At 40.3% G+C, this 21688-nt stretch overlaps 1 protein-coding gene across 1 annotated transcript in view; it reads left to right on the top strand.

Annotated features, from left to right (window-relative positions):
- Window positions 1–21688, top strand: part of LOC127657696 (CUB and sushi domain-containing protein 3-like) — a 390710-nt gene that overhangs the window by 249168 nt on the left and 119854 nt on the right. Inside the window, 5 exon segments of the mRNA XM_052146537.1 lie at window positions 10223–10347; window positions 11080–11176; window positions 15248–15352; window positions 16548–16666; window positions 20085–20154. Of these exon segments, the coding sequence (XP_052002497.1) occupies window positions 10223–10347; window positions 11080–11176; window positions 15248–15352; window positions 16548–16666; window positions 20085–20154 (516 nt within the window).

The following is a 21688-nucleotide window of genomic DNA, read 5'->3' as shown; positions in this document are numbered from 1 at the left end:
TTTCATGATTATATATGTGTCGTATTTCAATAGACACTGTTTTACGTGAAGCAAAATAAGTTTGGAAAATCAACCGTACCAAGAGTATACTAAAATTCATTTTTAAAAGTTGATTTTTTGATCAATAAAAGTAAATGTCAAGTTACACGACTATACAAACGGCACAACCAAGAACTAACTAACTAGTGGTTGCTAAGTCCCCAGTGTGAACTTTATATCTCAGTGTTATCTTAACGGCATACAAACGGCTGATGCAAACCCACCCAGGTTAGTGGCATCAAATCTAGGAAAGATATTCAGATATTCATTTTTTTTAGGCACTATGTAGCAGGTTAACTAGATATCCAACAGCGTGTTACTTTTATTAATGAGTGTGTGAGTGTGTGAGATAATGTATACTTGTTACTTTTGAATGAACAGCAATTGTAATCACAAACTCCATACCAATTTCCCGCTTTTTGTTTTTTTGTGTACAACCATTGACAGAAACTGGCGTGCCATTATTTGAATTCCATTGTTTTTCACTCCAACCTATTATTTAGCTATAATAGCAAAACAAACTGTGATAGGCCGCTTTTCATGTTGATCAGACAGTCGTTTTATGTATGTGCACGGTTCTTCGAAAGAATAAGCTCTAGTGTGGACCAGACTGCATGCCGATAGTCAAAAGTCTGACTGTACATGACTAGGCTCCTGTCTTTCTCCAATAAATGTTGCTGCACCGTAGCTAACCAAACAGCACTCTGATACCATCCATGATCACGGGTTAACATTAGCATTTACCAGCATGTATGTTTCTCTATTTATGGCAGCAAATCTTCACATTCTATTGATTTACATGAAATCACAGTCGACCCTCAGCAATACACTTATCCTCTCCCTGAGCGGCAGCTACTAATGATGACATTAACGTAGCTGGAAACCTTTTTGATTATCGCGGGGGTGTGCGAGCGCATGCAACATCACCTGTGGAATATAGATGTGCTTGAAATGGAATTCAACTTGGTCGATTTAACCATGTTAAACGTTCTCCATCCAGGCAGCAGAGTAGGGGAAAAAAAGAAACAAATGGGAAAAGCACAAACATGTATTTTTTTTTTCTTGGCTACAAAGCAGCAATGTGGCACTTTTGAAAATAATGTGATTGACTTTGGCCCCTAGAATTGCCGAGATGTCTTTGACAAATACTGCCTGTGAAGACAGAACGCCCTTGCAGTACTTAACATCTAGAGAGGATTCATTCTTATTGATAGCTACACAAAAGGTGCTGAGTACAATGTCTGGCGCAGCCTCAACAAACAAATAAGGATTGCTTGACTGAGCTCTCCAAAGGTGACAGAATGTCTCGGAGGGTTCAATTCTCGCCTTCATTCAATTTACTTGAGTGTTTTTCCCCAGCATTTGTTCTTTGCTGACGTTTGTGTGCTTTGACTGTTTTGAAAAGCGCTAATGAAAATGGAAAATTTAAGTAATTCTAAATGACGTGAAGCATGTGTTGCATGCAAGCAGTGGTCTTGTCTTTGTGGGCTATTACAATTCATAATACAGAAATTGCGTCTATGAGCAGCAGTAATTTGTCAAATACACAGGCAGTCCAGCAGATGTATCTGCCCATTCTAGAAGATCTCTCTTTCTATCTATCTATCTATCTGTTTGTCTGTCTATATATACAGTATCCATCCATCCATCTGCTAATTTTGTATATTACACTATAAGTGGTCCATTTTTACACATTTTGATTTATTATCTCACCATTTGGGACCAAAAATGTACATGCAAGTTCGCACTTAATCTCGACAGCTCTACAGAAGATTCTAGAGTTTCTTGCTCCTCAAGGAATTTTCCTCAATGGAGTGAAATATGAGAAGCAACTTATTATACAAATACTGTAGGAGTACTAGGTTGAATAATTAAAAATGATGAATGCATAATGCATTTTAAGCAGTGCAAGACAAAGCCTATATAAAAGATGACAGTCTCGCAGTGCTGTGGCTTCAGCTCAAGCTACAGGACAGTAGATCTACAAGTCATTAAAATTCTCAGAAAATGAATACAATTCCCAGAAAGTAATAAATAAGGAATACGGACACTTTATGTCCATGCTAGATTAAAAGCTCTGCAGCAATGCATAATAACATTAATGTGTGGCACTTCAAAACTGCACCCGATTCTGGTAAAGACATCCCTATGGAATTGGAAAAAGAGGGATTGGCCTTGTTGTTCCTTGGCTGGTGAAAGATGAACCTGGTTTTGGAAGTGTTCATTAAAGTCGACGTGAAACACTGTTCACAACCCAATTTACTTTTGTAATTGGATGTATTTTTTTTTAGAGAAACAGGATATTCAGCAAGACAAATGTAGGACGGACTTGATTTTATCCTTTGTGAATTGATTGGATCATGAAAAATGGACGTTACATACAGAAATGGAGTCAGGGTTTTGGAAGGGAGGGGTTGAAAAGAAAGAGTGATTAGTGATGTCAGCCAAGAAGAAAAGTTGTTGTCTGGGTGGACCACGTAGTTTTGAATATATGATGCTTTATTCCAAGTCTTCTATAGCCATAACACAGTGCTTAGAACAGATAAAAATTTAAAGATTGTGAAACATGATTTTATTTGGAGTTATGTGCACTAAGAAAGTAAATGATGAATTACTACTGCGCATAATGAAAGTATATGGGCTCAATTTTGATTTAATGTTGACTTTAAAAGAAATATGTTTGTACATAGCGCTTTCGACTAATGCTGTTCTTTAATGTACTTGTAGATTCTTTTTGATGTTGAACGATCTCTTAAATGTAGCTTATCTGACATTTAAAGGTGCTCTAAGTCATTTTTTCCTTTTTCTTTTACTGACTAATATGACAAAGTATCCAACTACATTGCAGCTATTTCAAGAGATTGTATGTTTTAGATTATTATTAGGTTATACAGTATAATATAAAATGATATGTTATGTACTGTATATGTGAGAATGGAACTTTCTTGGAGAAGTTGTTTAATTATCTGCCTCTATTTGCTCGGTTGTAAAACTGAGCAAATCAACAGGACAATAAAAAAACAGAGATAAGCTTTGTCAGGCTACACTGCTTGTACTGTTATGTTTTTGAACAATGTTATTCATTTATTACCTTTGATACTTTTTGTGAGTTGCTCTCCAACAGTGTTGTGTCACCCATGATTGAATTATTTCAACGTATTCTGCACACACATTTTCTGATTGGGGTGGGTGTGGGGTAACAAGATATAGTTAGTAATATTCAACTGGTCATGTGATCTAAACATGGCAGCCACCATTAAAGAACGACCAGCCTTGTGTAGAATAAAATCACTTTTTCCTGCCATTAAATATAACTGAAGTCTTTATCTCATGTGAGTGTACATCATTGTAAGCACTTCTGTAAAAAGTACTATTCATATCTCTAGGTGTACTTTTTTCAATATATAAAGAATACTGTTTGATCTTCTTCTTTGAACTGTGTTTTGATTTATTTCTGTTCCCTTTCAATGAAACATCGACATTGCATAATGACACAATTGGGACTATGTCAGTGAGTCACGTGGTCTGAAGCCTGTATACAATCATGCCAATTAATTGGCTGATGGCACTTAAGAGATGCTCAGAGGGAGCCGCATCACGTTAGGCGGCGGCTTTGCTGCCATTTCGCCAGATTTTCTTACTTCAGTGCACAAATTTGTCTAACCCTTGTTACTAGCGACTCATGCCGAAACGAGTACTATGTTCACCCTTTTGAGTGACAACACGTGAGGACATCATTGAAAATGAGCAGTTTGTGTACGGATTAAACATCTTTGTTAAACAGGCCTGATGGTGTTTCATCGAGGCTCTGCCAAATCATTTGGTCTTTGATAGGAGCCATATGACCCTTGAGGTGCCGGCTCTTGTCATAAGAAGAAGGACTGTGGACAGGCATTGGATTTTTCCTTGTGTTTCTCTGTTCCTCCAGACGGATGCACCGTTCTCGCCATTGAGACATACTCCTTTATCTAGCGCGTGACTTAGTTTGTCACCGTTATGCGTCAAGCAGGCTGTTTTCCATCAAAGAAATGCTGGTTTGGAGGTGTTTCATCATGGGAATGATTGAAAAGTTTGGCACTTGTTTAAAGATACCTAATTTCTTCTATTTTGTCACCCTAGAGAGTTCATAGAAACATAATGAGGCACGGCGAGCTGCCCCGGGCCTCTCTTTCTTTCTCTCCCATGTTTGGAGCGCTGTTGTGTGGCAGGCAAGCTTCCGCATGATTGGTCCTCAAACCCAGGAATTTGAGAGAATAACAGCATAATCTTGGGTAGGCCAAGCCCACAATCAGCCTATGCATCTTAATGAAATGTAATCTGGGATGTTTCCCATTCCAAATGAAGGACTTTGCTATGCTATCAATTGCTTGAAATCTACAGGGAGAGATTGTAGCAGGTAGTTGAATTTTGGAATACAATTAATTTTAATAACATTAACCTTCCCAATCATCGATAAATGTAACGAAGCCTACCTGCCCACATCGAAAAACTTTTTATTAAAGGGTCAAAATTAACTCTAACAAAACCACACAAATTTGCTGGGAATAAAATACCCAAATACTTAATGCCCTGTTTGGGCCACTGAAAGGCACCCGGCTGAAAAGCCTTTATCGGGCAGTACGCTGTCAGAGCCAAAGCTTCGGATTTAGATCAATTAACTCTGTATCCTGAGAACTTAGAAAAGGAATTAATAATTCTGTGGAGGCAAGGCATTGATCTAGAATGATAGAATAATAAAATATAATCTGCGGTCAGTTCAATCAAAAACTTAGTTATAAAGAAAACGTTTGGTTACGTATGTAACCTCCGTTCCCCGAGGGAGGGAACGACACGTTGTGTCGGAGAAGCGATACTAGGGGTCTCTCTTGAGCGCCGATATTCACCTCTGATCTATTGAAAAGGGCCAATGGGAGTTGGCAGTCAGTATTTGCATACCCCGCCCCCGGACATACGGGTATTTAAGCGGGGCAAATACAGGAGTTCATTCAGGATTTTTCTGAGGAGCCGGAAATGGTCCGGCCACAACAGTGGCTCGGTTCAGCGACATGGCGGAGGAAAGACACAACGTGTCGTTCCCTCCCTCGGGGAACGGAGGTTACATACGTAACCAAACGTTCCCCTTCTGTCGCTCTCTCCACGTTGTGTCAGAGAAGCGACACTAGGGGACCCATTCCAATCTTGCCGTGTACGTGAACCGCCGATACAGAGGCAGGCAAGGATTTCATCCAGTGCCGCGCATCGTCTGTACCTGGCTGCACGTACCCTTCCCCAGTGCCGCATAAGAACATCGGAATCCTTCTAGTTACCCTGGGAGGGGAACAAGGTGATGTTTGCCAACATGGGAACGGGCCAGCCTGGCTGGGCCTCTTTTCTCTCTATGTTTCTCGCATAGAGCAATCACGGCCAGGGCCCTTACACGCATATAGGGAAGGGGGTCTTACCCAGACCCTGCGGAGACCACACCTGCCCTTTTTCTTGGGGAGGAAAAGTGGTAGACACGTCACACGGCCGTCTTAAGGCTCATGTGGAAAGTATGGTGCGGTGGTAGATCCAGCCTCGAAAGGGGGGAGTTGCTACAGCACGGCGACCGGGGCAGCTGTAACTGCCTAAGGGAGACACGGGGGTCCGCTCGTAAGGGGACAGAACCGTGGAATTACACACAGGGGGAGTCCGAGCAGGAGGCCTTACCTGTGGAGCACCTATACCAGTACAGGGTAGCCATCGGGATACCCGCAGTGGCTTGGGTCCGCGAGTTCCTCCGCTGAACCGCGGACCCGGAGGGCTAGGGAGGAATCGACCAGGGGCCCGACTCAGAGTGGGGCGCCCTGGGAAGAAGGCGCACTACTTTACCTTGACTTCAGGAAAAGGTCCTGAGAGAAAGAAGGACGGTCAACAACTCCAGGCAATTGATGTGCCAACGCAGCGGGGCCCCTTTCCAACGGCCCGCTGCTGCGTGCCCGCTGTACACGGCACCCCACCCGGACCGGGAGGCGTTGGTTGTGACCAGGATGCATCGGGACACCTGCTGCAGGGGCACTCCTGCCCATAGAAAGCAGAGGTCTGTCCAGGGTCGGAGTGTTTTGAGGCAGGCGGGGGTGATCCTTACCCGATGCGTGCCGTGGTGCCATGCTTGTCTCGGGACTGGAGTCTGGAGCCAGTGCTGGAGTGGTCTCGCATGCATCAACCCCAGCGGCGCGACCGCTGCGGAGGACGCCATATGCCCCAGGAGCCTCTGGAAAAGTTTTAGAGGGACCACTGTGCCTGGCTTGAAGGAAGCGAGGCAGTCCAGCACCGACCGAGCACGCTCGCTCGTGAGACGTGCTGTCATTGAGACTGGTCTAACTCCAACCCGAGAAAAGAGATGCTCTGAACCGGAGTGAGCTTGCTCTTTTCCCAGTTGACCTGAAGCCCCAAGCGGCTGAGGTGCCGGAGCACCTGGTCTCTGTGTGTGCATAGTAACTCTCGAGAGTGTGCTAGGATGAGCCAGTCGTCGAGGTAGTTGAGAAATGCGGATGCCGGCTACTCGTAGTGGGGCAAGGGCCGCCTCTGCGACTTTCGTAAAGACGCGAGGGGACAGAGACAGGCCGAAGGGGAGGACTTTGTACTGGAACGCCTGGCCATCGAACGCGAACCGTAAGAAGGGTCGTGTCATGGCAGAATTGAGACGTGGAAGTACGCGTCCTTCAGGTCTACCGCTGCAAACCAATCTAGATGCTGAACGCCAGCCAGAATATTTCTCTGCGTGAGCATTTTGAACGGGAGTTTTAACAAGGCCCGATTGAAAACTCGCAAGTCCAGGATTGGTCGTAAGCCGCCGCCTTTCTTGGGTACAATGAAGTAAGGGCTGTAGAAACCCTTCCTCATTTCGGTTGGAGGGACGGGCTCTACTGCGCCCTTGGCTAAGAGGGTCGTGATTTCCGCAGACGCCCCTGAAGGGGGGCGGGAGCCGGGCAAACTGAATTGCGTAACCGAGTCGAATGGTCCGGCGCAGCCAGCGTGATGCGTTGGGAAGCGAAAGCCATGCTTCCCAGCTCTACACTAGGGGCACCAAAGGGACGAGTATTTTGGACATACCCGGCGGGGCCTCGCAGCGGGGCGGAACAGGAAATGCAGCGTCGGGCGGCTTCGTTGCGGTCTGAGGCTGAGGTGCTGAGAATAGCCTCAAAGCACTTACCTTGCTCCGCGCACCCGGCAGGGGGCGGGTTCGTGACTGAGGAGGAGGTCTGATGCTGCCGTCCTCTGGACTCGTCTGAACCGGCCGGCCGGGGGACAGTCGTGGGCAGGCGGAAGGCGGGATCGCCGCGTCCGGTGTACCGGGACTGTCGTAATCTGAAAGCAGATTGCCGTGAGAACGGCATTTGCGGGCCAGATGACCCAGAGGCAAAGGAAATAGCTTTATTATTGAGAATGTGGAAAATCCCGTGGGAAGGAGGCGAGGCGCGGGGGCGGCTGAAGCGGCTCTCTCTCACTACAAGAGGAAGCCTACGACCGCAATGCTGTCATGGCTATGTTTTCGTACTGAAAACATAGACCATTCATAAAAAACGCTGCCTGCGTGTTTCGCAACCCAGGTACGCCAGGCGGTTTTTATGACCGTCAGAGGTGGGGAGAAATCACCGCCTCCAAAAACTACACAGGGGCGGAAAGGCATCTTCAGAAAGACGCGTCCTGAAAAGGACGTTCAACGCCGCTGTGTTTGCTCTTTTAGAGAAATTTACTCTTTTAAGGAAAATAACTCTTTTAATATACACAGTGTGTATTTGTGTCTGCGCTGTCGAAGCGCTCAGGGGCAACAATGCACGCCGTGCAAATTGAAGGAGAAAGCCGCTGTTGTGCGCCGTCAAGATCCAACAGCATGCAGATCGTCAGAGGAAACAGGAACGTTTTATAGTGGTGTGTAAACTCGCAGCAACTGCAGACAGACTATCGTCTCCGAAGAAATTTTCTGAATGAACTCCCGTATTTGCCCCGCTTAAATACCCGTATGTCCGGGGGCGGGGTATGCAAATACTGACTGCCAACTCCCATTGGCCCTTTTCAATAGATCAGAGGTGAATATCGGCGCTCAAGAGAGACCCCTAGTGTCGCTTCTCCGACACAACGTGGAAAGAGCGACAGAAGGGGAATATATATTCTAGAATAAATCTTATGGACTGATGAAAAAAATGTATAGTCCCTACCTGATGAGTAGGGACTATACAATTTGCAAAGTCTGGGAACAAGAAAATGCTGTGGTTCTTCCAAGAAAGCCTTCCTTTACACCTCGCCTCGCGTAACACAAGATCTTTATCGGATGATCTCAGAAATTTGATTGGGGCCTGTCTCCCTCAGCGGATTTCTGAGCTGGAACCCTGTGAGCTCGCTCAATTTCCAGCTTATGTCGAGCAGACTCTGTGAGACTCTGGAAGCTGGTCTATGAATTTCACTATATTCTTCGTTCTCAGGAATTCCAATAATTTGGACTTTGTTTCGGCAGTTACGATTCTCAATGTCTTCTACCTTTCCCTAACGCGCTCCAAGTCTGTCTTGGTCGCTAGCGGGTTAGCGTCTAATTCCCTCTCTGATGACTCCAGATAATCGATACGTTTCTCAACGTCCCCCACTCTTGTAACCAACTCAGAGAATTAAGTCTCCATGTCAGGAATGACCTTCGCCAGCTCGACAGTTCACGCTTAATCTCTCCCACCACACTGTACAAACTGAGTCCCCGTTCTGCGGCCCTGTGAGTGGTATAAGCTTGAGCACGTAAGTTTCTTTTAATGTCTCCAGAGCCGGAGGATTTTGAATTCTTTGAAATCAGATTTGAGAACAGATAATATTGTCTTCATAGAACAGTTATGGAACAGGGTGCATCAAATTTCACCGGTTTATGGCACAAAAAGTATTAAAAACTAGCAAAGTGCACAGAGCTCTCCGTTCACACGTCTGAACCTCATATGGTGCCACGCAACTCCTCCTTTAAGATGGTTTTCGATTCTGGTCTCTCTCCTGGACATGTTGTCTCTAGCGCAGCCGTATTTCACAGCCTCGGCCCGAGTTATGGAAATTGTGGGTTTGGCTCCTCAACAGGGTCACCCTGTGATGGTTGATATAATCTTAAATGCTAGAGCTCCATAAACAAGAAGGTTATATATGTGTAAATGGCCACTTGGTGCACAACGTGGAGTGAGGTCCACTGCCCAGTTGGTTCAGTCCTGTACTAGTGCTTTTTGAGTCGGAAGAGCATAAAAGGATACATATTCTGTATGTTATGCCCAGTGTGGGCTCTGCAGGCTTCTGCTGACCATATTAACCAATGGCATAAGTCAGAGCAGTTATTTGTGTGTTTGGTGGCCGCAACAGGGGTGTTTCGGTGTCCAAGCAGAGACTCTCATTGGATTGTGGATGCAATCTCGAGTGCTTACGAGTTGCATGCTTTGCCTTTGCCTCTGGATATTCGAGCCCATTCTACGAGGATAATGGCATCCTCATGGGGATTGGCTAGAGGTGCATCCTTGGAAGACATTTGTATGGCAGCAGGATGGTCCACTGCATACTTTTGTTTGATTTGATCATTTGGACGAGAGTTTGTCTCCTGCTTCCCAAGTTCTCTTTGTTGGATCAGTAGTACGTTTTTGAGATTTCCATTTCTTTAGCTCACTTGTGCACATCTGTAAGTTTGCCACATTGGTTTGGAGAGTTGGCAGCTACTGTTCACATGTGATGGTATCACGACCCAGTTGCATCATTACTCAACATAGATGTTTCCTTGAAAGGGAACGTCTCAGTTGCGAACGTAGCCTTCATTCCCTGATAGGGAACGAGGCATTGTGTAGCTGGCCATACTCTCTAGTTGCTGCATAGTCTTGTGCTTGTTGCAGAAAATCTGGTGAAATGGTGCCAAAGCAGCTGTCTATATGGGTTCCATGACAAGGCTCCCTATGGGCATTGATTAAGTTCCATCAGCCATTGAATCAGTGTGATTGTATACAGGCTCCAGACCACGTGACTCACTGACATAGTTCCAACTGCGTCATTGCACAATGTCTTGTTTCCTCTCAGGGAATCAAGGTTATGTTTGTAATCGAGAAAGTTTTTGTATCATTTGGCTCGAAAAGGGCTTGTTTACCCGACTATATTTGTCATGGTCTCTCTGTCGCATTCAGTCTGTAATTTTTTTATTTCTCGGAAATCTGTCTTTCAGTCCCCTGTGGAGGAGTTCTGACTATGCGCCGAGGTACCATCCTGTCTCCGGGTTACCCTGATCCCTATGACAACCATCTGAATTGCATTTGGAAGGTCTTTGTGCCGGAGGGAACTGGAATCCAAGTGAGACCTGTTTTTTCTTCTGAAAAATATTTTGAATACTTTTTTGTTGAAAAGTGTTTGATTGCATAAAGCTTGACAGGGGATAGAAATGTTATCAAGGGATACTCTGCTTTCAAGTGAAGCCTTTTCTTAGTACAAGACTTTTACAGTGATGCAAAAAAGAAGACATTGATAAAAATAACAGATTTAAGAACAAATGTGTATGCAGGAAATCTTTATTTTATTTTAATAGAAATATTTAAATAATTTTAAAGAATATTATATTGTTTGATTTTAATATTGTATTATTTTAAATAAATAGAAATGTTTTAAAATTATATATATATATATAGAGAGAGAGAGAGAGAGAGAGAGAAACATTTATATTTATTTAAAATATTAAATATATATACACTGTATATAGAAATATATTAATTGACATATTTTTGTCCTAATAATATAATACATTTTTTCTAATATGTGTATTTATATATAATTAAAAAATATTGAAATATATTATATAATTGTATACAAGTAAACAATATAAAAAATAATTAAATAATTTATATAAATTGAAAATAGTTATGTATTATATAATTGTATAATATTAACTGAAATATTTTTAAGTATCATTTAAATAAATTTTTATATTTTTACAGTATACGTATTTTGTATAAGTTCATTATATACCAAAGGGATCCATTAATATTCATATATTTGGTCCAAATAATATAATTTATTTTATTTCTATAGATTACAGTTGTGACGTTTTCCACCGAGCACAACTGGGACTCGCTAGACTTTTACGACGGTGTTGACAGCAATGCTCCAAGACTTGGGAGCTATTCTGGTAAGATAGAAACCATTGAGTTCACTTTACAGCATGAAAACATTACATTTTAAAGGAAATTTCACCCAAAAATGAAAATTCTCAGATTATTTGCAAATATTATTATTTTATCTTATTTGTGTCTGTAGATTAAAAAGAAAGTGTATTTAGATTTTAAAAAAATAAAAAAAATGCTTGTTGACATTTATTTATGTTAAAAATTACTTTTGTGGCATTAAGCCATTTATTACTTAAATGGCTTTAGAAAACTTGTAATATAGTATATATACAGTATGTGTGTGTGTGTGTGTGTGTGTGTGTGTGTGTGTGTGTGTGTGTGTGTGTGTGTGTGTGTGTGTGTGTGTGTGTGTGTGTGTGTGTGTGTGTGTGTGTGAGCGTGTATTTATCACTTTGTGGGGACCAAATGTCCCCATAAGGATAGTAAAACTCGAAATGTTTGACCTTGTGGGGACATTTTGTCGGTCCCCATGAGGAAAACAGCTTATAAATCATACTAAATTATGTTTTTTGAAAATGTAAAAATGCAGAAAGTTTTCTGTGAGGGTTAGGTTTAGGGGTAGGGTTAGGTTTAGGGGATAGAATATAATGTTTGTACAGTATAAAAACCATTATGACTATGGAAAGTCCCCATAAAACATGGAAACACAACATGAGTGTGTGTGTGTGTGTGTGTGTGTGTGTGTGTGTGTGTATATGTATATAGAGCTTTGGTGTTCATGTTGGCGACACAAGTCTTTTGTCAACAAGTTTTTTTGTCAACAAAGTTTCCAAACCAACGTTGCCACTTTTACACACACACACACACACACACACAAAGTTGACTTTAATCAATTCTGCTCTGCATAAGCACTGTAGTCATCCCTGGTGTAATTTATTTAACAGAGTCTTGTCAACACAAGAGTCTGATAAGGATGGCGCCATCATATTTGTGAAATAAGACTGTTTTTTGAAACCTTATGCCTTCTGGCTTTCATCTAGAGATTTGTTTTATCATCCAAAGCACATCAATATTTCAACTGTCATGGGATATCATGGATCAACAGCTTTATAGCAACGGGAGTGAACTCAGAGTTTCAGAATCTCCCTGGTGGAGCTCCCAGTCCAAGTAGTGGACAGAATGCTATCAGTGTAGCACCGATGACTCTGCAGTCTTCTGAAATAAAACAGCAGAGCCCTCTGAATTGAAAGGCAGATTTTAATTATTTGCCTCAGTATCCCTTCAACCAGGAGTGAGAGTCGCATCAGCCACACAAAGCAAAATAAATATGCACTGACCTTAGCGGCCACCATTATTTTCAGAGAAAGCATTAACAATTGTTGACAGTTTGACATTTAATCTGCAAATTTTAAATGAAAGATTAATGCAAGTTATAGGAATGCTATGCCTCATGCATGGAGAAGATGGAATGATGGTGGACAAAATATGCTATGACCAAAAACAGTGCTCATGCTGCTCATTTGGTGTGGCAGGCAGGATGTATGGGCACTGCTAGTTCTGATTCCAAACAGTCTTCAGATAATATGGGACATAAGACATGATTTCTGATTTTTCATTTAATTACTGTTTTCAATTTCCAAATGCTTAATTGTCCAGTCAAACTCAATACTCCAAACATCAAGCACTGTTTACTCTATTTGTGTCTTTGTCCTGTTGACTGAGCTATTGCTAGCCATTTTCTTCCTGTATTTTATTTTATTACGGTTTACTTGTCTTGAATTATTGAGTGCAACAGTGCCTATCCACCCATTTTCAAGACCACAGAGGTTGTCTCCGCGTCTCAGCCCATGTACATGACCACAGAGGTCATTTCCAAGTCTACGCCCATGACCCCAGAGGTCGTATCCGATGACTCCGTCAATGACAACGACTACAAAGGTCGCTCCCGAGACTCTGCTCGTGTTCACGACCACTGAGGTCTTTTCCCAGTCATCCACGTCATGGACAAGCCCGAGATCCATGTCATGGCCACCAAGCCCAAGTTACACGTCATGGCCAACAAGCCCGAGTTACACGTCATAGCTGCTAAGCCCGAGTTCCTCATCATGGTCGCCAAGCCCGAGTTCCATGTCACGGCCACCAATCCCAAGTTCCACGTAATGGCTGCCAACGCCGAGTTCCACGTCATGTCAGACCATGTCACAGCCATGCCAGAGTCAGCTCCATGCCATATCACAGCAACGCCTCAGCCTGGTCCATGCCATGTCTCAGCTAAGCCACAGACAGCTCCATGCCATGTCACAGCCAAGCCCCAGACAGCTCCATGCCATGTCACAAGCAAGCTTCTGCTCCACGGTCCAGGCCCGCATCTGCTCCACACACACATTATATATATATATATATAAAAATTATTTATTTTTTTATAACGTGGACTGATACCACCAATTAACAACCTCAGAGCTCACAGTAATACTGTCTGTAAAAGAAGATACGTTTTTGCTAATAAATATTTCCCCTAAGGAAAAAAAACATTGTGGAATTTTTACTTGTAGTCAGCAGCCATATCACCCTGCAGCTCTCGCCTAGTTGCCCACTAAAGCTAAGCAGGGTTGAGCCTGTCCAGTACCTGGATGGGAGACCTCCTGGGGTAAACTAAGGTTGCTGCTGGAATTGGTATTAGAGAGGCCAGCAGGGGGTACTCACCCTGCGCTCTGTGTGGGTCATAATGGCCCAGTATAGTGACAAGGACACTATACCGTAAAAAAGCCCCGCCTATCGAATGAGACATTAAAATGTGGTCCTGACTCTCTGTGGTCCCAGAGCACTTCTCTTAAAGAGTAGGGGTATAACCCTAGTGTTCTGGCCAAATTCCCCCAGTGGCTTTTATCTATCATGGCCTTCTAATAATCCCCATCTCTGAATTGGCTACATCACCCTACTCTCCTCTCCACCAATAGCTAGTGTGTGGTGGGCGTACTGGCTCACTATGTCTGCCGTCGCATCATCCAGGTGGATGCTGCACACTGGTGGTGATTGAGGAGATTCCCCTTGTACTTTGAGTGCCTAGAAAAGTGCTATATAAATGTAAGGAATTTTTATTATTATTATTATCGAACCAGCTGTTGCGCTCTATTGCTGTCGACATTAAAAATGTTGTATTGCGACAACACAAAGCGCAATTAAATTTGTAAAGCTGCTTTGGAACAACATGCATTTTGAAAAGCGCTATTCAAATTATATGAATTAAATAAAATTGAACTGAATAAATGGGACCGACTCATTCCAAACTCCCAGTGTGGCTGAGACTCAAGTGAAATAACTGCCTCTATTCGTCAACAGCCTCTTTAGCGCTAAACCTCAGCCGTTGCTCGACAAATAGCCCATCATGGCGATTCCAGAGTGGCTACTGAGCATCAGTCTACTTGATGGAGGTCACTGCAGGTTCACAAAACAGCAATAGGTCTGATAGGTCTTGTCGTGTGCTCAACTGTAATTTCTGTATGATTAGGCAGATGCCAGCAATGTGTGACCCAACTTTAACTGCAATGTCACTTCATCAATAGACCTACCAACTTGATGAGAACAGTGACAGCCATGACATAGTGACAGAATGTCACAAACCCTCAGAGATTACTGTTTTGAGCTGTAGAGCAGTGCTTCTCAACTGGTTTTTCTTCTGGATTTCACATTGAATATAAAGTGGCGACCATTCATAGAACCAGAATTTGTGTTGTACATTATATTGTATTGTTTAGCAAATGCTTTACCAGCCTAAATCCTAGTATTAGACCCATTACCAAGTGACAGATGAATTTCCATGGAACACCTTGGAGATTCATTGGATTTACAGCCTTTGATGTCAACGTGGGAAGCATGTTCTCCCTTTCAAAAACTGATAAGCCTATTTATTTTGATATCTTAATTACACATGATTATATGGTTAGTTGCATTTTGATTATTTGAATTTAGCAGTTTTTTCCTGCTGTCACAAAGTCTTTCCAAACTGATCTGAACTGAATTTTGGGTCTCGACCCACCAGTTTATAACCACGGATGTAAGAAACACTTTTGCTTTTATTTTCATCGTGCAAATCAAAAAATGTTTTCTAATGCTAATGCTTCAAATTTTTCTAGGGACCACGATTCCATCGCTTCTGAACACAACATCCAACAATCTGTACCTTACCTTTCAGACCGATATGAGTGTTTCTGGAGCAGGCTTTCACCTGGAATATACAGGTATGATGACTGTTCACCTGTACCGTCCAAATGAGCATGCTAGAAAGGTAAAACTACCAAACACTGATTCTTGAGACATGGGACAAAATATGACCCATAAATAGGCTTGAAATTTTCTTCCTCAAAAGTGCTAAAAACAAATTGTGAAAAAGTGCCACATTGTGATCTCGAATGAGGGGCGAGAATATTTTTTTGCTGTAATCAATATTATACCACAAATGCTGTCAATTGATCTTAACTTGTATTGAACCCGGAATATTCCTTTTTAGAGGAATCAAAACCAGAGCCAGAATTGTTGAATTCCTTACGATTCCCATACCTAACAATAAATATGTGTATATATATATATATATATATATATATATATATATATATATATATATATATATATATATATATTATTTTTTTATATATATATATATATATATATATATATATATATATATATATATTTAATTGTCAAAAAACATTACAATTTAAAAGTCACAAACATTGATTCCAGTACCAAAAACTATGCTGTATTTATAAAGAATTATTTTACTGTCCTGGGTCAAAAAAAAAGACCCTAACACAATAGGAGGATTAAAGGAACATTACTACTACTGTATGTCCAAACAGAAGCTAGTACCAAAAAAAAAATATATATATATTTTGTTATCTTGTCAATATTGAAAGTTTCATATGATGAATGTTCCAATTATGAAGCTTTAAATCAGTTTGAAACGGTTTTGTTTTATGAATTGATTTATTAATTTAAGTAGCTGTATACTTAGTCAATAGTTATGATTAGTAATCTAAAACTTGTTTTACGTCTTTGACAGATGGTTTTTGTGTCTGACAGTGTTGGCCCGTAATGAGTTACAGCATGGAAAACACACTAGTTCTTATGAGGAAATAGAAGACGTAGGAGGTTGCACACAAACACGGGTTTAACAGATTAGTATATAAATAAAATAAATCCATGATACACAAACTTGTATTTTACTTCTTTAGCCTGTATTGTTCCAATACTCAAGAATGAATTGAAATGTCTGATTGTACAAACACCACAGCATGCATTACGCAATATTTATTGTGAATCATTCCTCCCATGGGGCTCTTTTTCATCTTTCCATGTAAAATATGAATTCTTTTCCATTTGTGTTGGGGAACATTCACATTCTGACAAATGAAGAGAGTTTCCTTGTGTCCTAAGCAATAGGTTTGGACTCCTGCCCGGAACCTCAAACCCCCAGCAATGGCATGAAAGTGGGCGACCGCTACTTCGTGGGTGATGTTGTCTCGTTTCACTGTGAACAAGGCTACACTTTAAAGGTGGGCGAATTCATAACATAATACACTGCAGCAAAGATAGCTTAATGATCTCAGATTCAAATACTGAGAGACATTTGCGTTCATTCCAATTTGTCTTGTGGCTGCTCATTTCGGCATTCCAATGCTATGTTGTGAACAATGTTCCCAAAAGACAAATTGGAAGGATTTGGGGCATTTTACCCTCTACGGTGCACAATATAGTTAAAAGATTCAAGGAATCTGGTCAAATCTCAATGTGTAAAGGGCAAGACGAAAACCACTTCTGAATGCACGTTATCTCTGATCCCTCAGACATCACTTATAAAAGGTAATTCATCTAAAATGAATATCATGAACATGAGCTTGGGATTACTTGAGTAAACCTTTGTTAGTCAGCACCATTCACTGCTGCATCCACAAATGCAAGTTAAGATTTTACTATGCAAAGCAGAAGCCCTACATCAACACTGTCTTGAAGCACTGCCAAATTCTCTGGGCTCAGAAATGTATTTTTTGGTCTGAAGAGTCCACATTTAAAATAGTTTTTGAAAAACACAACCATCGTGTTGTCTGGGCCAAAGAGGAAAAGGACCATCCAAGCTGTTATCAGCATCAGGTCCAAAAGCCAGTGTCTGTATGGGCCAGGGGTGTGTCCGTGTCCATGGGATGGGTAACTCGCACATCTGTGAGGGCATCATTAATGCAGAAAGTTATGTACAAATTGTAAAGCAGCATATACTGCCATACAGCACCATTTTTTCTAGGGACGTCCTGGTATTTTCAGCAGGATAACTTCAAACCACATACTGCCTGAAAAAGCAGAGTGTGGGTGCTAGATTGGCCAGCCTGCAGTCCTGAACATCTCCAATTGAGAACACATGGTGCATTATGAAGCGCACAAAATACGGCAACAAAGACCCTGTACAAATTTACAGCTGAAGACCTGAATAATGGATGACTGGTGGAAAATTCCACTTTTTAAACTTCAGTGCCCAAATGCTTAATACGTGTTATTAGAATAAATGGTGATGTTTCACAGTGGTAAACACTCGACTGTCCCAACTTTATTGGTGTGTGTTGCAATCATCTGATTTGAAATTACTTTCAAAGCAGCTTTACAGAAGATCAGCATTAACAGAAGATAAAACTGTAATGTCTATAATGTCGATGAATCATCATTGTGTAATTATATAAAATATGATTGTTTATTGTGTTTAAAAATAAGTAATTAAATAATAATTGTATTAATAACCCCAGTGAGCAAGCTGAAATTGACTGTGGCAAGGAACACAAAACTCCAGAAGATGTTGATCATATATTAAATAAATAAATATATTATATAAATCATATAATGTGTAGTTGTAGTGCTTTCAATAAAGCAAGGGGTGAATATAATTTACAAATCCCTCCATTTTGTTTTTATTAGCATTTTTCATACTGTTCTAGATGTTTATTTTCATACTGTTCTAGATAATGTTTGTACATTATCTAGAACAGTACAAGATTTGTACTTATATTGATTGTATTTTTTCTACATTTATTTATTAAAATGCTATGTATTATATAAAAACTGCTCTGTTTGCATTTGCAAAAAAATACCATCTGATAGTTATATATTTAAAAATATATTAATATTTTTTCTGTTTTTAATGTATTACAATATTTATTTATTTTATTCAGACAGTTCATTTAAATGGACAGGTTAAAACAAAACAATTCACTCAGCCCCAGCATAAAGGCTTGTGTTGTATTTTATGTTTTTTCCTTGTAAATCATTTGCTAAATATTTCTGTTATGTTTTCAACCTAGTCATTTCAATAATGACTTTTTGTAGTTTTGTTGATACTATTTTGTATGAATTTATCTGTTCATATGCAGTTTATAATATACATGGGCTACTTTTCTGTTTGCAAAATAAAAATCTGATGTTTATATATTAAAAAATTTATAAATGTTTTCCATCTTTAATATTTAATTAATATTTATGTCTTTCATTCATAAAAAATATTTAAATGAACAACAGGTTAAAAAGAACAATTCACAAAATTTCTGCACTGAAACCTGTGTGGTATTTTACACCTTTTTGACAGAAAACTATTGTCATGTATTGCTGTTACTGAGTTTATCAGAGCTGTTAGCATTGGCAATGTCCCCTGCTGGACAATTACAGCGTGTGCTTGTTTATATACAGTAGAGCGGGCACTACAGAATGGCTGAAATGTGTTCTTGTAGGAACTTTGTAACAGGGCTCAAGCACGTTAAGCAGATGCTTAAATCCTGTGTTCTCAACGACTGAGTATGGTCACATATCTGCAGCAATAATTACTCCTATGGCATTCGTTATCGCTTTAACCCCGTCTGAGCTTGCAGCGAGAGGCTGCTTGAATGCCGTGGCGAGACTAACTTTCACAAGCTGTTTATGCTTTGCTCCCGTAAGCTCAAGAGACACATGTAGATAATGTCACAACAAATGAGTCATCGTGTTAGATGTGCTTCCTGAGCAGAGCCGCTGATAAGGGGGGACAACTGGACCTTTTGTTCCAAGGCCCAGGCTTGAGGAGGCAGTTTTGATTCCATGCTGTCCCATGTTGCTCTGAAATCTTCTTTCATTTTAGTTCTACGTGGTTTGTGTTGTTCGTTATATGTTCTTTTAATATTGGATTCAGGTACGCTAAGGTAATCATACATGTTACTGCGTGTACCGTACCAAAGGCCCTATATCAATTCGGTTCGGCGCGGATAAATGCACCGTTGCAGCCTTAAATTTAACTACAGCACAAAATACAATTTGATGGCCCAATATTTTAAATGCTGTCTGTGGTATCTTCGGTGGAACACAAAAGGCAGAAAGAAACTGTCAGTCAGCATTTACTTTCATTGTATGGACAAAAGATGCAATGGAAGTGAATGGTGACTGAAACCAGGGCTGGACTGGGAATAGATATCGGCCTGGGAATTTACATGGCAACTGGCCCAAAACTTGTTTAGGGGGGTGTTGAGCCAAAAGTTGTTGACTGTCCTTTTCTGCATATCGCGGCACCGGTTTGTGGTCCGTTCTGCATAATGCGGTGGCTCATTTTAGCGCCTCTCGGTTCTCCCGATGGCCAGTCCGCCCCTTATCGGCCCCAGAGAGCGTCGGCCCCCGGGGAAAATGCACGGTATGCCAGATTACCAGTCCAGCCCTGACTGAAACTACCAAGCCGTCTTATATTTTCAGCTGAACTATCCATTTAAAGTAGTTTCCTCTGTTTAAAAAACCTCAAAAGTTCTTCATTTAACTCTCAGTTCTATGCGCTGTATGAAATTCCTTCCCAGTGACAGGGCTTTGTTACATTGGTCTTCACTTTGTACTCAGAAGAGCACACTGCTTTTCTTTGAGTGATGGATTCTTCTTTATAATTTGTGTGTCAATATCTATCTTCATTTCTTCTCGTTGCAGGGAAGTGCATATATAACATGCATGCCTGGACCTGTGAGAAGATGGAACTATCCGGCACCTCTCTGTCTGGGTACGTTTCCTTTACATAATTCTACTTATCTGGCCTTTCCAGTGAGAGCGTTTCTTCACTTCTCGGTAATCTCAATTCTTCAAAGTAGTATGTGTCGAAACAACCTTACTTCGGGCTTTTTTTTCCTCTTCCATTTCATCTTATTTGATTTCAATGCCGCAGCTGTTTCATTACAATGTACCGACCATAGAAGATCAGTCGTGGTGTGTCCTATTTAATAAAATGGACTTTAAAAAATATTTCTTCTAGCTAGATCTTTTGAGGTGCTATTCAGTCCATTCTTGCTTTGTTATTTCCTCTTTTGTTCAAATCTTTTATCCTTAAACCCCCCTTTTTTCTCATAACTCATGATTTATCTCGGCTATAACACCATTGTGCACAGGTTATATTGTATTTTACATACATATTTTATCCTTTCATCAAGTCATATTTGCAAGTATGTTGTCTAATTTTCAAAAAACATCTGAACATCCATAAAATAAGATACATTAGGTCTTTTTATTTTATTTTATTTTTAAACAGAGGGGGACTGGATCCCTCAGCTGAGCTTATTTTTCTCAATAAACAACCATCTTATGGAGTTTTGTGTTCCTCATTTTTATGATTATTTTCACTATATGTTTATTAAAAGAATGTAATTCTATTTTAATACTTTGATATTTTATTTTAATGTTTTTTTATTTGTACTATTTATATTATTTAAATGTTTTCACAATTTATTTTTGAGACTATATTATTCATTATTATTCACAATATTTTTACTATTTTATTTTATTATTTGACTTGATTATTATAACATTTTAATACCTTTATTTTAATAAATTTGTACAATTTAATTAATTATTTTATTTCCCATTATTTCACTATTGTATTTATTTAATTAAAGCTACACTTTGTAACTTTTGGCCCTCTAGCGGCTGAAGCATAAAACTGCAAGTTAATTGCAGAGGAACATTTTACGCCAGTTGTGTATCGGCTCTGCTCTCGTGGCGGATGAATCTCATGGTTTGAGCGAGGACTCTGAAATTACCTAGAGGGCGGAGTCATGATGACAAGCTATTTTCATGTTGATATTATGTTATTTGCTAATACATTTATAACCTTTACTTTGAGGAAGATAAACAACACTCTTAATTATATTGTAATATGAATATTAAAGATTTTAATCACTACACAATACACATCAATATTTGAGTTGTACTACACATATCAATTTAAGAGATGAAAATTGTGAATTGGCTGATATGAGTTCAATTGAAGACATTTTATTTTTAGATTACAATCTACAGCCTCGGTGGAGAATGTGAGTGAACCGTAATACTACAATAGTAGGTCTATGCACTGCAAACAATAACACTAATATAAAAATGCCACATGAGGATTTAATAATGATGAAATACTTTATTAAACATGAAAATAATTCACAGATATATGCAATATCACAATTATAAAACACATTTTTTTTATTGTTTATTTGGAAGTTACAACAGAAAATTTGTTACACACTAAAATTAATATCCAATACATTACTGGA

Source organism: Xyrauchen texanus, chromosome 17, assembly GCF_025860055.1.
Source record: "Xyrauchen texanus isolate HMW12.3.18 chromosome 17, RBS_HiC_50CHRs, whole genome shotgun sequence".
NCBI lineage: Eukaryota > Metazoa > Chordata > Actinopteri > Cypriniformes > Catostomidae > Xyrauchen > Xyrauchen texanus.
This window is presented reverse-complemented; position numbering and strand designations above follow the sequence as displayed.